Source organism: Kogia breviceps, chromosome 15 (assembly GCF_026419965.1).
Source record: "Kogia breviceps isolate mKogBre1 chromosome 15, mKogBre1 haplotype 1, whole genome shotgun sequence".
Lineage (NCBI taxonomy): Eukaryota > Metazoa > Chordata > Mammalia > Artiodactyla > Physeteridae > Kogia > Kogia breviceps.
Window position 1 is genome coordinate 15,103,648 of NC_081324.1, and position 18,581 is coordinate 15,122,228.

Below are 18,581 nucleotides of genomic sequence, written 5' to 3' on the forward strand. Positions count from 1 at the left end.
GTAAGGACCCCTCGGGTTGGACGACCGCACCCGGGAGGGGCCGACTTCCAGCCTCTGCTCTCGGTCTTCCAAGCAGGCGGCGCTGCCGTGAGCGCGGGCCGCGCCCTCCGGCGTCCCGGCGCTCCCCATGCACCTGCCCGGCTGCGCCCCAGCCATGGCCGACGGCAGCTTCTCGCTCGCCGGCCACCTGCTCCGCAGCCCGGGCGGGAGCACCTCGCGGCTGCATAGCATTGAAGCCATCCTGGGATTTACCAAGGACGACGGGATCCTCGGCTCCTTCCCGGAGGAGCGAGTCGCCCGGGGTGCGAAAGAGCGGGATAGGAGGCCGGGCGCGCGGACCTCCTGCCCCAAGGCGCCTGCAGGAGGCGCCGAGCCCTCCACGCCGCCCGCCCCGGCACCGGCTCCCGAGTACGAAGGTGAGTGCGCACCCCGGCTGCTCCGAGACCCTTAGGGATCCCAAACTTAGGAGCTCTGCAAGAGGAGAGAGCCCTGCCTTAACTTTTATTAAGGCATCTGGGCGCAGGCGTGGGGGCTATGTGCGTAGCAGGAGCTTCCAGCTTGCGTTCAGGGAAAGCTAAGGGGGTCCTCTCAGCCCTGACCCCCGACCTTCCTGGGTCATCTCGGCGCCCGCATGGGTAGGCGGGGTGGCCCTCGGATACTCCAGGGAGTGTCTCTGACCGTCCGGGGTCTCGTCGCCCCAGCCCCTCGCCCCTACTGCCCCAAGGAGACCGGGGAGGCGCGGCCGAGCCCTGGGCTGCCTGTCGGACCCCCAGCCCCCGGCGACTCGAAGCTGTCAGAGGAGGAGCAGCCCAAGAAGAAGCACCGACGGAACCGCACGACCTTCACCACATACCAGCTGCACGAGCTGGAGCGCGCGTTCGAGAAGTCCCACTACCCCGACGTGTATAGTCGCGAGGAGCTGGCCGGCAAGGTCAACTTACCCGAGGTCCGGGTCCAGGTAAAGCGCCCAGATGGGCCCACGGGAGGGCCAGAAGCTCAAGCTGCAGCCAAAGCTCCCTTGAATCCCCGGGCGTCCACGCATTTATTACGGCACTTTTCCCACGGGCCTTCCTGCGCTTGGTTCGCCCAGAGACCCACAGGAGCGTCACAGATTTTCCATGCGCCCCATGCCCCGTCCCTTGGACAATCTGTTCCAATTTGTAGTAGCACCTCCCCTTTGGGGTCTCCCTCGTTCTAAGCTAAAAGAGAGGAACTGGGGATGGCTGGCAAGATGAAGAGGCGACAGCATCCAGGACGGGGCGGGGGGCGGGAAGCACTGAGTGGAGAGGGAAGGTAGGCAGCGGCTCGAGGGTAACCGGATTGCGGCCCCAGATGCCACCATAGTCAGTTACGGCGCGCACCTTCTTGAAAACGAAAACCCTATCTTCTTAACGAGAGCCTGGCGCCTCGCAGTTGAAACTTTCGGTGGATTTGTTTAAGAAACTGACTTTTGCTTCTCGGGTGCACATCCAGCCAAACTTCCCACTGCTGCAGAGGCCTTTTCTTTTTATTTAAAGGGGTTTTCGCTTTAATTAAAGCTGAATTATCTTTAATCCCTGATCATTAAAATATTTGAAAGCCTTAAATATTTGCTAGTCATCTGTGAAAAATCCGGGAGAATTTCCAAATTGGGAGAGTTTACAGAGGCCTGAAAGGGAGACATTGGGAACAAATTTCACAGCATCTGAAAGGCAGTGGAACTGAGATGGGATTTGTGTGTGTGTCTAATGAATTAGATTTCCAGGAAGTGAGGATACTCGGATGTTTGGGGCTTTTAGCCTTGTCTTAAAAGTAAAAGCGGACAGGCTCTTGCCTTTTGTCTTTTCTGTTTAGTTTAAGGGGTTAAAGTAATGAGTAAATGTCATGGTTTTAAAAAATAGTTCCCTAATGAGACTCAGGATTAACTGGCAAAGGACAGTTCAATTTCTCCTAATTTGGGGCAGGAGATCTGCAAGGATTTCATTGAAGGGGTGGGCATCTTAGCACCTGCATTTCAGGGAGGAAGGATGGGGTAGGGAGAGGGAAAGAAAACAAGTGAAAGATGAAGAAAGAGGAAAGGGCAAAGTCCTCCAGTGCCCCTCCGGAATACAGGCACAGCCCACTCAGGGGCTGCCTTCATGCCTCAGTCCCATGTTCCTTCCTCTTTACTTGTTCCTTCCCTCTCTACTTGTTTGGGGATGTTTGCTTCTTGTTTAAGATGTGAGCTTCTTGAGGACAGTGTCTGACTTCTCTGTGATCACAGGGCCAGCACAGTGGCCCAGCATATGGTGGGTTCTTAACACATGGGTATGATGTAATCAGATTGGGGGGGGGGGTAGGCAGAGTCTCACACTGTGTTGACGACAGCAGTAGAGCAGGAGAAGAGCAGACTATCCCAGGTTTTCGCCCTCTGACTCTGGATACTGGATCTGAAGCCTATAGCTGATATTTCAGGGGATGGAGTGGGATGTTGGCTGGGGGGAGGGAGAGGCAGTGGGGTGGAAGCCCTCACCCTGTGCCAGTGTTTCTCTATATAGCTAATGTTTCTGGGAAAATCAGGGCCTCAGATATGCTGATAAATCTTTTATTGAAAGGGACCCGGGGTACCTGCATTTTTGTTCTTTCTTCCCCCCACCCCCGCCCCACCAAATCCCAGCCTTGCAGACAGTTGCCCTGCTCTGCTCAAGTGCTGGATGGCTTTCTCTCAGTTCTCCTATGAGGTCCCCTCTCCCTATTATTAACTCAAACTGCTGTCTCCCTTCTGACATGGCAATTATTCCCACATTTTCCTTCATAAATTTAACACTGAAGCCCCCCCAGTTTGGCCAAAGTTCTTTCTAGATTCCCCACTAAACTAGACCAGTTCTCTCTGTTCTGTTCCTGAGGGTGGTAGCTTGGTAGTGAAACCTTAATTACATCCTTTCTTGTGCTTTTATCAAATCAGTAATGGAAGTTGCAGCCTTAAGAGACCAGACTTCACTCTTGGTGTGGACTTTCTCTATGTAAAGAAAAAAAGAAAAACTTGAACTCATTGAATTCATCTTAGGGTAACGTCAAAACTAACTCCACGGAGTAAAAGTAGATTATTAAATTTGAACTATTCTAATCATTGAAAGCCATTTTTAGGAAATATCAGAAATACTAGTCAGATATCGATTAAATAAAAATGAAAATCTTATGAACAGTAATATGCATATTAAATATGCCTGGGATAAAAATCAACCCACTTTGTTCTATCAGTAATTTGTGGAAATAGCTCTATTTTAACAGCCAATGTTTCCAGTTACAGTACTTAGAGTATTTGTTTATACATATGTTTATAACAGGCAAAATGTGGGTAAAGCACAGAAAGTCTACGACAAAAGCTCAGCCACTGTACCACACAGGGAGGAAGCCGGGTCTAAAGTGAAGGGTCGGGAGGGGCCGCCAACCAGCAGGTCACAGAAATTTGGTGAGATCTGGTTTTCCAAGTCCCACTGTCTGATTCCAGGGTTAACTTCATTTTTTTTTCCTGCCTTCTCGGTGCCAGGAGTTGGAAACAGATACAACCACAGCTAAGGGTGAGGTAAACAGGGACAAGGGTAGGAACAAACACCACGGAGGACAGGGACGGGACATAGAGACTCGGCGCGAGAGAGGAGGAGGTGGGAGACTGGAGCAAACGGGACAGACAAGAAGGATAAGGCGGGTGGGGAGCGGGGCGTGGCGGCGGGGATGAAAGGAGCAGGTGAAACAGTCGAGCCCCGGTCCTTCTCGGGGCTGGGGAGTCGTGCCCCCGCCGCAGCCCGACGGCGCTGTGCTGCCTTCCGCAGGTGTGGTTCCAGAACCGACGGGCCAAGTGGCGGCGGCAGGAGAAGCTGGAGGTGTCGTCCATGAAGCTGCAGGACTCGCCCCTGCTCTCCTTCAGGCGCTCCCCGCCCGCCGCGGCCCTGGCGCCCCTCGGGGCGGGCCCAGGCGGCGGCGGCGGCGGCGGGCCTGCGGGGGGCGCCCTGCCGCTCGAGTCGTGGCTCGGGCCGCCGCTGCCGGGCGGGGGCGCCACGGCGCTGCAGAGCCTGCCAGGCTTCGGGCCGCCGGCGCAGAGCCTTCCCGCCAGCTACACGCCGCCGCCGCCGCCGCCCTTCTTGAACTCCCCGCCCCTCGGCCCCGGCCTGCAGCCCCTCGGGCCGCCGCCGCCGCCCGCCTACCCGTGTGGGCCCGGCTTCGGGGACAAGTTCCCGCTGGACGAGGCGGACCCGCGCAACAGCAGCATCGCGGCGCTGCGCCTGAAGGCCAAGGAGCACATCCAGGCCATCGGGAAGCCGTGGCAGGCCCTCTAGGGGCACCGGGGACCAAATCAGGCCAGACGCCCGTCCAAGGAGCCGACTCCGAGCCGCAGGCGCTCACGCCTTCTCCCTGGGTCCCCCGGACTCGGCCACTCTTGCCCTGCGCCGCCTGAAGACCTGGGTCTAGGGTGTGCATCTGCGCCAGACTCACCGCCGAGGGCTGACCCCCGCCCAGGCCAGCCGAGACCTTCTGACCACACCCACACTCCCACGGACCCCGGGCCTTGCTGCTGGAGGGGGACAGGAGGCCACGTTGCTGCCACCCCGGCGGGCGCCGGAGCCTCCAAGTTCAAGGGACCCAAAGCGCCTGACCTCGGCCCCTCCCGGGAAGCGTGGCAACCCCAGTAAAGGCCGACTGGGAGGAAGGGGAGGCGGAGAAAGGGTTTGAGGAACTGTCTGTACAAGTAGTTTCGAAGAATTGAGGAGGAGAATTAAAGATTTACCTGTTTTGGTTTGACTCTGGTTAAGCGCGCTCAGGACTGCGGTGGAGGAAGATGTGTGTATGAAGGCGGGTTCTGGAGGGGCTGCCGTGATGCATGTGGAGGGTGCGGGAAAGCAGAGGGCTGCGCAGGAGCTGGGGCCCCCTCCCGCGCATCCTCCTCGGGGAGCTGTGCTGCAGCGGAGAATCGCCAGCGTCCCAGACACAGCGACGCCCTAGACCAGAGCGCCCCTCTCCTGGCACGGCGGGCGCCTGCGAGTGTGTGGGGTTCCGGGTATTTCGAGCCTAAGGCTCAGCTGCCTGCGCGTTCCCAGCCCCTCGATACCGCGATAGCCGAGCTGCAGCTGCTACTTTGAAGGACAGACCCTAGGAAGCGTCTACACCATCTTCCCAGGTAAAAGTTGAACTCCCCGAAGCTCCTGGCGGCCTCGCCTCCCTCTTTCCAGCCCGCCGCGGCCCCAGGCCCCTCTCAGATCATTGTCCAGGTCACCGGCTCGGGGCCCGCCCCTGCTACCCAGGGTTGATGACATTAGTGCTCCGAAGCCTGGAGCATAGCGACTTTTCCTTTTCTAAGCCCCGTGCCACCCTCTCGCCTCCCCAGCTCGCTCCGCACCCGGCAACCCAGTGGTTCTGCTCGACGCGCGTCGGGCTAGCAGTAGCGCTCGGGGAGAGTGTCCTGGGGCGCTCTGAGCCGCGACCCGGAGGCCACATTCTCGCGAGCGCGTTTTGGACAGTATTGTGGCTCTTTGGCGCCGTCTCGGCGGAGGGCGGGCGGGAAAGGAATCCAGAAGTCTCCGCGGGCTTCACAAGCTCCCGGGGTACTCGCGGCGTCCCCGGGGCGAAGGAGAGCCCGGAACTCCCAGCCTGAGAGGCCGCGGTGTGAATAATCCGGATTCCCGCCAGGCAGGTCCTTCCGGCCTCCTATCTTTGAGTGCTCCCGGGAAGGCGCGGCCAGCCTTAGCGTCAACCAGCTACTTACTGTCTATAGGTCGTTAGCACGTTAGTGAACACCACAGCCCCCTTTCCTCCTGTAAATGAGCCCCACCTCCCTGGGAAATGGGAAAGATGGGTAGTTTACCACATTGTGTAAACTATACCAGTGATCTGGCATGAAGCGATACACAGTGTGATCCCGATTCTCTGATCCCGGGTATCCCTGTGCTGTTCTTGGGTTCCTGAAACCTACCTGGGAAAAGAAGGGCTATGCCGGGGCTGGGAGTCGAGAGAGTGTCATCACAGGATTCAGTCTCTGCCATTTGGGTCCTTAGAGGCTGTGGCATAACCAGAGCTGTGTACCCCTAGACCTTCACCTGGAGCCTAACACATAGCAGGCTGGTCAGGAAGAATTTATTGAATGGGTTATTTCCCCCAATAGGTAGGGAGTAATATATTGATACTTGCGCTTTTCTCTGACAAGGAGTTTCCATAGGGAAATGAATGGAGTGGCCCAAGCAATATCAGATCTTGGCGTGAAAAAAATAGGATGGATCTGTAAGTAAATGTCTTTCACTTTGGCCTATCTTCTCTCTCATCCTTTAATGCCCTCATTTTACTAGGAATGATTTATTCAGAGAACTTCCAACTTCAGTGGCCCCGGGTGAGTACCACACTTGCTCTGCCCTCTTTCTCCTTAGTCCTGGGCACCTCTGACCTTGTGCATCTCACCATCAGCAACTTCTTCCAGTCCCTTAGATCATTTCCATTATTCATTCTGTCTCTTTCTCTCTGCCATTTTTCTTCCTATGTTTTTGCATCTGCAGCTTTCCACCATTTTCCTCTCCTCTTTTACTAGTTTAGTCTGAGAATGGATATTCTAAACCATCTCTTTAGGCACCGACAGAGTGAACCATACCTGGACTTCAGGAACAAGTCCTTGGGAAATGATCAAAATACTAATAGCTAATGATCATTGAAAGCTTACTATGTGCCTGCACTCTTCTAAGTGGTTTCATCTCAGTTAAGCCTCACAAGGACTTTACTAGGAAGATTCAACTAGCCCCATTTTATAAATGAGGAGACTGAGGCACAGAGAGGCTGCACCAATTAACTCTGCTTGTAAGTGTTGGAGCTGGAATAACTAGAAGTCCCGTCAGTTCACGATCATATTGCATATTCGGGAAATACTTGCTGAATAAACTCTCCTTAATTCCAGTTCCCCAGAACAGCTCACTAGGCCACACTGGGAAGTGAGATGCTGAGGAATGGGGGTGCTCGTTGTGAGTGCCTTCCTGGGCTACCTGGGGGAGGCCTGGACAGAGCATCAGCCCCAGCGGCCCTCCCCGCACCCCCCGCCCTGTTCCTAAGGGCTGCCTAGTAGGGCAGCTCCACTGGGCCTGCGGTGAGTCAAGCTCCCAGTTCCAGGAGGAGGCGTGCAGGTGAGGCGGGCAGGCGGTACTGTACTTAACTCCGGTAGGAGGTGAGAATGGCTTGTGATAAAGAGCGTTAAAGCCCCAGACGATCCAGAAATACCTGGGGCCGCTGCTCAAGCTCACGGCTACGGAAGCAGTTTGTAGAGGTGCCGCTCAAGGTGCGGCACTGCCTTCCGAAACTAGACTGTGCTGGCTCTGATTTGGGGCGGACACACGCCTTTCAGGGACTCTGGGGGAAAGGACTCCCCCAGTAAACCTTCATCACTTGGGAAATGGTTCTTGAGTCTTCCATGATGAGGCTGAGGGTTTGGCTCAGGCTACCACTGTCTACTGAAGGGGAACAGGAACCAGTTGGGAGTGGTCTTACGGGGTTCGGGGAGAAAAGACACTGTGCTGCTCTAAGCAGGCCTTGCTTCAGGCCGATATGGATTCTGTCAGACTAGGAGGGAGGCCCTGGGGACTCTCTCGCAGGAAGACGACCCCTGTTCTAGCAGCCGGCGCGGGGTGCGGGGGGCGAGAAGGTGGAACGTCAAAACCGCTCCTCCGGGCTCCTGGCGGCTGGGGTGGGAGCCGCCCGGCGCCAGGCTGTGTGACCGCGGGGGCGGGGCGGAGAAGGGCGCCTCGGATTGGACGGCTCCGAGGGAAGGGCGGAGTCAGGCACGGCCAGCGGTGCCGCGGGCTCAGACTGTCTGGCGCTCCCCCTGGACGGAGGGTTGATGCAGAGATCCCGGGCCGGCGCGGAGCTGGGCGCCCCGCTAACCTAGCCGCCATCAGCCACCCCCGCCGCGTTGGGGGCATTTCAGTTTTCGCATTTCTCCCTTTGTGAAGGAGTCTCTTCCTGCCCGTGAGGGTGGCGTGAGTGTCCTGCGCGCCGTGGCTCCGGACTTCTGGTGGTGATTTTTCTCTCCCTTGGGGACGCAGGGCACTGAGGGCTCCGCCTCTCCAGACCGCCGGTCTCCAGAGTCACGGGGTCCAGAGGCGGCCGCAGCCGCGGAGGGTCTTCCTCGGTCGGTGTCCTGGAGCCCCGCGCTGCGACCCCAGGCCGGTCCCGGCTGTTCATCCGACGTGGGTTTCCCGCTCTCGGAACCCAGTTCTGCCTCCTGCGGGCCCGAGCTCCCACCTCTGCTGCCGGGAGGGTGATCGGGACGGGTGTGGATGAGAGGGGTGGCAGGGCTGGGAGAGACCCCTCGGGAGGGGCAGGATTCGGCCCAGAGGTCAGCAACTGAACGGGGGCGGCCCCGCTGTCTTTACTTATTTTAAACGTATAGTTACTGTTTGGGGAGATGGGAAATGTTACACCAGGGGAGACAGTCCCTGCCCGTCCCCCACAAGCTAGAATCCGGCGAGAGGAGGCAGGGGATCCTCATCCCTCCAGCTCTCGGCCAAGTTCATCGGTTACTTGAAAGCCTAGGCGGAGAGCCGTCGGTGTAGCCAGGTTCGGGAAGCGAGGGCAGCGCGGGACTCCGCTTCCAGTGAGCCGCGTCCTCCCCGCGGGAGGTGCACGGAAGGGACACCAGGAGTCCGGACCCAGCCGCCCCCAGAAACCTAGCATTTAACGTGACGCCTGCCGCCCGCGCCCGCACCCCAGCCTCGCTGCGCACCCTTCTCGGTCTCAGGTCCAAGCGCGCCTTCCCGCCAACAGAACCTTACTACACGAATGGAATTCCAGCCTCCCAGGAGGCCAGCAAAAAAAAAAAAAAGATTTTCAGGGAAGATAATATTAATGAAAAGCTGGCCTTTCGTTTCCGCTCAGCAAGCGCGAGCTCCGCCTGCGTCCTGACCCTCCTGGGAAAGGGGAGGCCTGGCAACCGCAGGCAGACACTCCCGACTCTTCAAGAGGCCGATGGTGCGCTTTCTGGCCAATGTCCTTCCCTTAATTGGGAACTGGCTCCAATAATCTGGCCTCAGCTTGTTAGCTGTACAACAGGAGGCAGAGTTAATGACTCATTAGTGATTAATTCCTTAACTGTGCCTTAATTGCTGTCTGTAAAACTCCTTTCGTAAAACTGGATTAAATAGTCTAGATCCTTGGCCACTTCTCTCACAGGCCTGCAAGACACGGAGTGGGCCGTGTTCGCTCACCTTTGGCGGGTCATCTTCTTAAGGTCAGGTGCAGTGTCACCCCTCAGCCTGGAAGTCAGGAAATCTCTGGTCCAGTCAAGGCTGTGACACTGCCTGGTCATGTGACCCGGAACAGGTCCCCCTGTACAGCTATAGCTCCAAAATCTCCCTTTATCCCTCATCACCCACCATAGACGCCTGAAACAGAACACATTCTATTCTATTCTATTTTTAAAATTTGGCCCGGCCACACTGCATGCAGGATCTTAGTTCCTCGACCAGGGATAGAACCTGTGTCCCCTGCACTGGGAGCGTGGAGTCTTAAACACTGGACCGCCAGGGAAGTCCCCGGAGCACCTCATTTTTAAAAGCAGTGCTCTTCTGCTCTGTACATGGTATAAGTGTGTGTGTGTATTTAGGTTAGTAGGTTCTGAATGAACTGCGTAGGAGGCTACCTTCCTGTCCAAAGTGGTGTGAGAAAGCTCTTTCCAGTGCTAACAGTGGCTGGGTTCTATAGTCTCCCCATTTGTACTTTAAAAACTTAGCTGTTACTTTTTTTCACCTTCTTAATTTTCCTGTCATCTTTATCCATTCCTGAAACTTGCAAGGCGTGGTGGACATGTAATGATGAATAAACAAGAGTCTCCACCCTCAAAGAGCATAGCCTAAGTAGAGGAAATAAGAATGAAACTGTACACACGTTTGCAAGTGCCTACTGGTTTTCTCCACCTGGGGTCCCACAGGCCACCCCAAAACAGATATGTTCAAAACAAAACTTATTTGTCTTTACTGTGTGGCTTCCTAAAAACCTTCTTAAAACTCTCCTCTCTCTTTCTGCATTCGTAGCCACCCAACAGATGCGATGAAATTGTTCTTGACCCCTTGAGGCAAGCTATTTTCCAGTTTCCTTTCTACCTAATTTCTCAGCCATACCGCTTCCAAATTCTAGCTGCCCAGAACAGAGACATTGCTCAGCCTCCCTTTCAATTAAATATGATTAAATAATGACCAATGTCATGGAACAGAAAACACTTTTTGGATGTAAGTTCTTAAAGGTCACCAGCACGCCCTGTTCTTGTCTCTTTCCTGTAGTCTGTTGGCTACAAGACAGGTGGGATGCTGGAGCCCCCATCTTGGACCTTGTCATGAAGCCACACGTTGAGTAACGTGATGGAAAGGACCATATGCGATAAGCCTCTGACACTGGTGCACCATGCTAGCTCTTGACTGCTACCTGGGCTCTCTGTTTTAAGTCTAATTTTTTGGTCACTGTTAGCCAAACCTAACCCTAATTCATTCATCCCTTTTCTTCAATGCCTGTATGCAGTTAACTACTTAGCCCCATTGATTTTACTTCAGAATGTCTCTGAAATTCACCTAGCCCTGTTTTTCCAGCAAGCTCTCTAGCTCAGGGCTTTATCAACTCTCACTCATGCTGCATGGCCTCCCATCGCATACAGTGCTTCTCATGGTCCCATTTTATGGTTATTTCTTCGTTGATTCACTTACCCATCACATTTATTGGATTATTTCACCATTGATTCATTTACCTATTATATTTATTGGGTTCTCTTTTTGATAAACTCTGGAGCTATAAAGATACAGCTTCCATATTAACTCCCTGTCCCTAAATCCTTTCAATCTATCCTTCACACTGTAGTCAGAATTAGGTGCTTCAAATAATTCCTCTGCTTAAAACAATTCCTTGTGGCTCATGAGATGAAAGCCAAGCACCTGATGAGTATGACATCTGAGCCACTTCTGAATCTGACCCAACCCATCTTTTCATGCTTGCCTCTAGCCTTCCTCCTCAACCCCCTTCCCTCCTCATCCTCTGCTTAAGTGACACCAGAGTACTCTGCATTTCACTGGTCCACCATGTGCTTTTTCACTTTGTGGCTTTGAGTATGAATGTTCCTTCTGCCTGGAAGGACTTCCCACCCTCCCCCTCCTGGCAAACTCCTTCAGGACCTGGCCCAGATGCCACTGCCTTCCATGCAGCTGGCCTGCCTTCTTGCAACAGTAGGTTCCTTGTTCTTCTCCCCCCCTCCCAGAGCACTTTGTTGATGGAGTGCTACTCCAGCACTCATCCCATAGTGATGTCCACGGCCCCAAGGGAGACTGTGGGCTCCCTGAAGGCAGCTGTCTGGTCCTCTCCTGCAATATTCAGTGCCTGACCCAACAGAAGCACCCAGCAACTGATGCACAGTAACTAGTACAGGGGTATGTGAGGCCCAGAGAAAGCATCCCATCCTATAAGAGCTTATAACAAAGAATCTGCCCTAGACCACGAAGCCACAGAAGACTTCTCCGAAGAAGTGACACTCAATCTGAACTCCGAAAGGAAAACAAGTTAGCCAGGCAAGAGGAGAGGGGGGAGGTGGGCATGACATGCGCGAAGGAGGAGGGTCTGGGGCCAGTCTGACGCTCTGGAACAAGGCTGGTCTGGCAGAGGCCAAAGGAAACTTAGAGAAGAGTCTATGTGGCTAAAAACAATTTTAGGAGGCAAGTTCTGCATCCAACCAAGGCTCATAAGGAGGAGAATTTTCCAACATAGGAAGTGTGTTCACCTGCTGTATGGCCAATAATTAACTAATGTCTGCTGTAGGTGGGGATATGGTCATTTCAAATAAATCATCTCGTCTGCAGTATGAAGAGCTGGGAAGGAGGCAAGAGAGAGTTCTAGAACACCAGTTAGAAGGCTATTGCAGTAATTGAGGGAAAAGAGCATGAACGCCTCTTGTGGTGACAAGGAGGCCAGGTTTGAGGTTGAGTGAGGAGATTGTGAGTTCAGTCTTGATCAGATGAGTTTGAGTAGAGATATTGGGTAGGCAACTCCTAATATTGGCTTGGAGCTCAGAGCTCAGAGCAGAGCTGGCTGCAATCCGAGCTCTGAGATCGGTGCACAGATGATAATCAAAGCCATGGGCAGAGATGAGATAAGATTGCCAAGAGAGACGGAGTGTGGAGTGAGAAGAGGAGACCGATGTCAGAGCCTTGAGAGGCTCCAGCGTTTCATGGACAGTGTTGGAGGAGGGCAGGGGAGTGAGAGAAGGAAAATCAGGAAAGTGTGGTGACATGGAAGCTAAAGAAAAAGAGTTTCAAAAGGGAAAGAGTGGCCAACAAGACTGTTAGAATTTTCAAAACTTAAAACTTAGCCAGTGATGAAACAAGGATATACAATTTTTGCTTCCTACAGGGGGATGGGATGCAGCTATTTTGGAAACACTGCCAGTGTTTTCTCCTGCCTGGGAAGTAATCACGGTGGTGGCTGGACCCCACCAGCCACTTCTCTAAGACAGGGACAGCAGGGCAGGAATGGCACAGACTTTGCCTATTTTTGTATTTGTATTGACCCTATTCCTGTCCTTCCTTCTAAACTTTCCCCCAGCTGTCTTCTGCACCTTCAGAAAGCCACTCATTCCACATCTAGAAAGAAAGTGAAATAAGGCAATTGTCCTAGAAATGACAACTGATTATCTAAAATCCATTCAGAATAAACTCTTTAGTCCTTCATACAAGATGACTCCAACTTACCTTTCTCCATCACTCAAACTCTTCTGCACACACCCTCTGCTCTTGCCAAACTCAACTGTCCACCAAACTTGACCCAAGCTTTCCTACCTTCATGCCTTTATCCAAGCTCTTCCTTCTCCCTGAAATATCTTCCCCCACAGAAAATACTTTAAGATGAGTGAAAATGAAGATGCAGCATACCACAACTTATGGGATGCAGCTAAAGCAGTGCTTAGAGGGAATTTTATAGCTGTAAATGCTGTCTATATTTTAAAAAGAAGATTGCAAATCAATAACATACCCTTCCATTTTAACACACTAGGAAAAGAAGAACAAACTAAACTTGAAGTGAGCAGAAGGGAGGAAATAGTAAAGATTAGAGTGGAAATGAATAAAATGGAGAAGAGGAAAACAATAGAGAAAAACTACTTGATATAATTAGGTATCTGGGAAATGAAAAATAAAACCACGATGAAATACCACTTCACATGCCTTAGGATGACTAGAATCAGAAAGTCAGCAGCAAGAAATGCTGGTGAGAAAGTGAAGATATCAGAACCCAACATATGTTCATGGGGAAATGTAAAAATGTTGCAGCCACTTTGGCAAACAATCTGGCAATCCTTCAAATGATTAAATATAGAGTTACCATAGGAACCATCAATTGTGGCCAAGAGAAATGAAAACATACATCCACACAGAAATCTGTACATGAAAGTTTATAACATGCATTCTTCATAATAGCTAAAAAATGGAAACAACCCAAATGCTCATCGACAGATGAATTAATAAACAAAATGTGATATATATATATATATATATATACAATGAGATATTATTCAGCCATAAAAAGGAATGGGATACTAATACATGCTCCAACATGGGTGGGCCTTGAAAACATTATGTTAAGTGAAAGAAGCCAGACACAAGAGACCACGTACCATGTAAATGGAAATTCATATGAAATTCCAGAATAGGGTAATCTATACACACAGAAAATAGATTCATGTTTGCTTTGTGCTGGGGGACAGGGGGATTGGGGACACAGCAGGGGATAAAGGATATGGGATTTCTGGGCTTCCCTGGTGGCGCAGTGGTTGAGAGTCCGCCCGCCGATGCGGGGGACACGGGTTCGTGCCCCGGTCCGGGAAGATCCCACGTGCCGCGGAGCAGCTGGGCCCGTGAGCCATGGCCGCTGAGCCTGCGGGTCCGCAACCTGCACTCCGCAACGGGAGAGGCCACAACAGTGAGAGGCCCGCGTGCCACAAAAAAAAAAAAAAGGATATGGGATTTCTTCTTGATGCGATGAAAATGTTCTAAAATCAGCTGTGGTGATGAATGGTTGCCTATATCTTTGAATATACTAAAAGCTATTGAATGAGGCACTTTAAATGGGTGAATTGTATGGTATGTGAATTTATATCTCAGTAAAGCTGTTGTTTTGTTTTGTTTTTCTTTTTTTAAGTCTTCCCAGTAAAGTCCATCCATTTCAGGTACTCACGTTAGAAGAGTTTTCCTAAATACCATGTTCATCGTGTTGCTCCCTTGCCAGGGAGCCTTTTCAAATTCAATAAGGACGTATCAGGTCAGCTAACAGATAATGAGCGTCTACTGTCCTAGGCGCAGTGATCCATATATCCACACGCTTCTTCTGCAGTTTCAAATCTCAACTTTTCTTTCTGCCTGCAAGGCTCCACCCGCGCGTCTCACTCACCCATTTCCTTTCCCGTTGACCTTCTGGGTAATAGAAAGCCTCTGCTCTAAACCGCTGACTTTGACAGCATCTCGCTCTCCCCAAGCCCCTCTTCTATACTGTTGCTTAAGGTGGACAACACCTTTTTATCCAAAAGGAGAGACCAGCCTAAAACGCCAACTCTCCTGGGAAGGAGAACGATCACTGAAATTCACTCTGTGATGTCAGCTCCTGGCTAGAGAACGTTTTCTGCAGTGATAGGTTGGTGGGGGGGGGGGGGGGGAGGAGCAAGTGTGACAAGAGAGAGGCCTTGGGTCCCAGGGAAGCTGGGCTTACATGCCATTTGCATCGGGCCTGCCCTGCTGCAGTGGGGCACCCATTCCTGTTCTTTCACTGAGCGTCCTCTGCCTAAATTGCCTTTTCTCCTCTCCTTGCGTCGTTCTGTCCCTAGTGCAGAGCTCATCTCCAGGCATCTCTCCTTGGTTTTCCCTGCCTGTTGCCCTCTTACTTTCCCGGGGTCAGTCTGTCTTGTTGTTTCTCCGAATCCCACTGCTTTACGTTCCCCCCACCCCACCCCAGACTCATTTCTAGAGCAAACAAGCCCACAGTAAATGGGACTGCCTGACACTTGGCCCAAAATCTGCTTAAGCAAGACTTTGTCCTCGGACTCAAACAGCAGCTCCTTGTGTCTTTTTTGTATTTTGTTCCATTTGGGGTGAGGAGAATGCCTTCAGATTACTGTCATAGAGACGTGATCGGATTCCTTGTCAAGGGGTCACAGGAAGCCCAGTCCTGCCGCCGACTTGCTATGTGGCTTCCAGCAAGGTAGTTTCACCCTGGCCGAGGTCCCTTCGTTGTAAAATAGAAGGGTTAGACCAGGGAGTTCCCTGGTGGCCTAGTGGTTAGGATTCCGGGCTTTCACTGCCGCGGCCTAAACATGAAAAGGAATGGAATGGAATGGGATGGGATAGGATAGAATAGAATAGAATAGAATAGAATAGAATAGAATAGAATAGAATAGAATAGAATAGAATAGAATAGAATAGAATAGAAATGGTTAGACCATTTCAAAAACCCTCCCGGCCACAACATTCTGATGCAGCAGAATATTTCAGTAATTTGGCTGAGGCTGCCATCTGGTGGTCATCTTGAGAAGTTCACCTTCTAACTGGGCGCTAGGAGTTTTCTAACAGAACCTTACTTCCCAGAACCGCCAGCTATGAGAAGGGCATTTTCTCAGCCAAGGAATGGCCTTCCTTTCTGAGTCTGCCCAAGTCCATGGGCTTCACCTTGCCCCTGTGATGGAAGACCCTTCCTTTTCTACTCAGATTCCCACTTAGGCCAAGTCAACCCAACCCCGTGGATTCTTATGCCATTAAAGCCACTAGGAGGCCAAGAAATGTTATGCTTTCAGGTTTCTCATGTCCCTCCATGATTCAGGTTAGGAAGGAATTAGTTCTAAATCTATTTATTCAAAGCATGAGTGAGGAAATATTTGCATGTTTTAATAGAAGGAGCCCTGAAGTAGGGAAATTCTTTTTTTAAATGGAATATATTTGACATATAGCATTGTGTAAATGTAAGATGTACAATGTGTTAATTTGATGCATTTAAATATTGCAATATTATTGCCATGGTAGTGATATTTAGCACCTCTATCACATTACATAATTTCCTCTCTTTTTAGTGGTTGATATAATTAAGTTTTAGTCTCTTAGCAAATTTGACGATTGTAGTACAATATTGTTGTCGATATTGAAATAGGGCAATTCTTAATTCAAATTTAGTTAATTAAAAATTATACTAAAGGTAGAATTTTAGAATTATACTAAAAGTAAAATTTTAGAATTTTACTGCCTATGCAGTAAAAAATATTTGATACATGGTATTCTCTTCCTGGTATCCTTCAAATGATAACAAATAGATAATAAGTTTAGTCCTACCATTAGACATTATATGCTATACGATTGCCACTCAGGTTAGTTTCTAATACCCTGGTATTTAATACCAGGGTATTAATGACTTAAATATCCTAATATATCACCCACCTAGAAATATTTATGTTTTAAGAGTCAGTTTCTGGGGGTACAATGACCAACCCCCCAAATTAACAGAATTTAAGCGTGTAAGAAATCTGGTGAGGAGATACTTTGAAGCTCTGTGATCTTTTTGGCCAACCTCCAATGACCAAGATGCTGATGATACTTAAGGCTCAGAGATGGGAAAGGAGATTAAGAATTGTTCTATTCATTCTTCCTTCCTAGAAGAACAGACATTAACTGTGCCAGGAAGGGAATTATGATTTTGACTCTGGGGTATTTGTAGGAGACAGCTGTGGTATATTAAACAAGAACTTGGCTCGGAGTTTAAAGGATGGGTTTTATTCCGCTTTTTCCAATTTATAAGCTAGGCGCCCTTGAGCTAGTTGTTAACTTATATACCACAAGTTACTAATCTGCATATAACTGGCATAGTATCATCTATGTTAAGGATTGTTCTGAAAAACTGAACAAGATAATCTATTTGGAGTTTCCAAGTTTGACTTCTATTCATGCTAAAGCGGTATCTACCCCCCACTCCCCCCACCCGGGTAAAGGAAAAGTCAAAGGCATGTCTTTCTGCCCTCCTTCCTCCCCCCAAACCCCACCCCCGGCGCCCCATGGTTTGTGGGATCTTAGTTCCCCGACCAGGGATTGAATCCGGGCCACAGCAGTGAAAGCGTTGAGTCTTAACCACTGGACCAACAAGGAACTCTGCTCTACATTCTTTTTTCAGTCCCATGGGCTAGACTTCTTTTATGAACTTAGTATTGGGACACTGCATCTTCCCATTTCCTCACTACTCTTCCTAGATATTATGCAAAGAAACAAGAGCTTCAAACACCAATGGCAATGTCACTAGAAGATAGTTATGACTTGAAGATGAAAAGAAAATATATAAATGCTGCTCCAAATAGCTGAGATTGTCATGGAAGCTGTGAGGAATCTGTTTATGATACTCAAGGTAAGATTTTGAGTATAGATGGACTTTCCTCCAGGAAGAGAAGCTGTGGACAAATCGTTTTTGAACGAGAAAGAATTCAAGGAACTATATTCTTTCTTAAGAGCCTTTATTAAGATAAATATTAGAGGATGGATTTCATCTAATGAAGAGAAAACCACAGCAAAAGAATTGTGTATACCTATAACTGAGTCACTTTGCTATATAGCAGAAATTAACACAACATTGTAAATCAACTATATTTCAATTTTAAAAAAAGATTTTAAAAAAAGAACTGAGGGCCTTCCCTGGTGGCACAGTGGTTGAGAGTCCGCCTGCCGATGCAGGGGACACGGGTTCATGTCCCGGTCCAGGAGGATCCCACATGCCGCGGAGTGGCTGGGCCCGTGAGCCATGGCCGCTGAGCCTGCGCGTCCAGAGCCTGTGCTCCGCAACGGGAGAGGCCACAACAGTGAGAGGCCCGCCTAGCACAAAAAAAAAAGAAAAAGAAAAAGAACTGTGGATGAGCATGAATATATCCAATCTATAAAACTAGGATGAAACAAACGTGGGACTTAGTGTGACAAAACAGAACGTAAATGTCATCTACACTAATATCAAAATGATGTGGGACTTCCCTGGCGGTCCAATGGTTAAGACTTCGCCTTCTAATGCAGGGGGTAACAGTTTGATCCCTAGTCAAGGGAATTAAGATCCCACATGGCTCGTAGCCAAAAACGTAAAACAGAAGCAATATTGTAACAATTTTACAATTCAGTTGTAAATTTACAATTCAATAAAAACTTTAAAAAATGGTCCACAAAAAAAAATCTTTAAAAAAAAAAGAAATGATGCAACAAACAAAAAAAGAGAGAATGAAGGAATAAAGACCAGAGCTAGAGTAAATTTGAGGCTTACTTTATATGTAATAACTTGACATCAAATAGTCTTGTTCCGTTTAAAAGAAAATTCAGAGGAGAAATCTGTGCTGAGCAGGAATCTGGGGTCACTGTGGCGTCATGTGAGTAGTTTGCTACAGAGAAGGTCAAAGATGAGAAGAAAGCCTGAAAGGGAGTCTTGGAGAACTCCCAGGGCTCAACAGGAACCAGGAGGAGGCGGCTGTGAAGGAGACACAGAGAAGGAGGCCGAGAGGCAGGAAGAAAGCCAAGACAACTAGGAGGCCAGAAGCCAAGGGGAAGTAGCTCACGGTAAAGCGCCCAACG

At 50.3% G+C, this 18,581-nt stretch overlaps 2 protein-coding genes across 2 annotated transcripts in view; both read left to right on the forward strand.

The window, feature by feature from the left end:
• Positions 1 to 18,581, forward strand: part of LMAN1 (lectin, mannose binding 1) — a 240,022-nt gene that overhangs the window by 73,365 nt on the left and 148,076 nt on the right. The window lies entirely within an intron of this gene.
• Positions 128 to 4,295, forward strand: RAX (retina and anterior neural fold homeobox). The gene is made up of 3 exons (XM_059040943.1): positions 128 to 416; positions 702 to 958; positions 3,792 to 4,295. The coding sequence occupies exons 1-3, from the start codon at positions 128 to 130 to the stop codon at positions 4,293 to 4,295; spliced, it is 1,050 nt and encodes a 349-aa protein (XP_058896926.1).

What these genes read in the sequence shown, in the direction of transcription:
- RAX (XM_059040943.1), top strand. Translation starts at nt 128, where the DNA reads ATGCACCTGCCCGGCTGCGCCCCAGCCATGGCCGACGGCAGCTTCTCG. An exon ending in ACCGGCTCCCGAGTACGAAG is followed by an intron (nt 417 to 701) that starts GTGAGTGCGCAC and finishes TCGTCGCCCCAG; the next exon opens with CCCCTCGCCCCTACTGCCCC. An exon ending in TACCCGAGGTCCGGGTCCAG is followed by an intron (nt 959 to 3,791) that starts GTAAAGCGCCCA and finishes TGCCTTCCGCAG; the next exon opens with GTGTGGTTCCAGAACCGACG.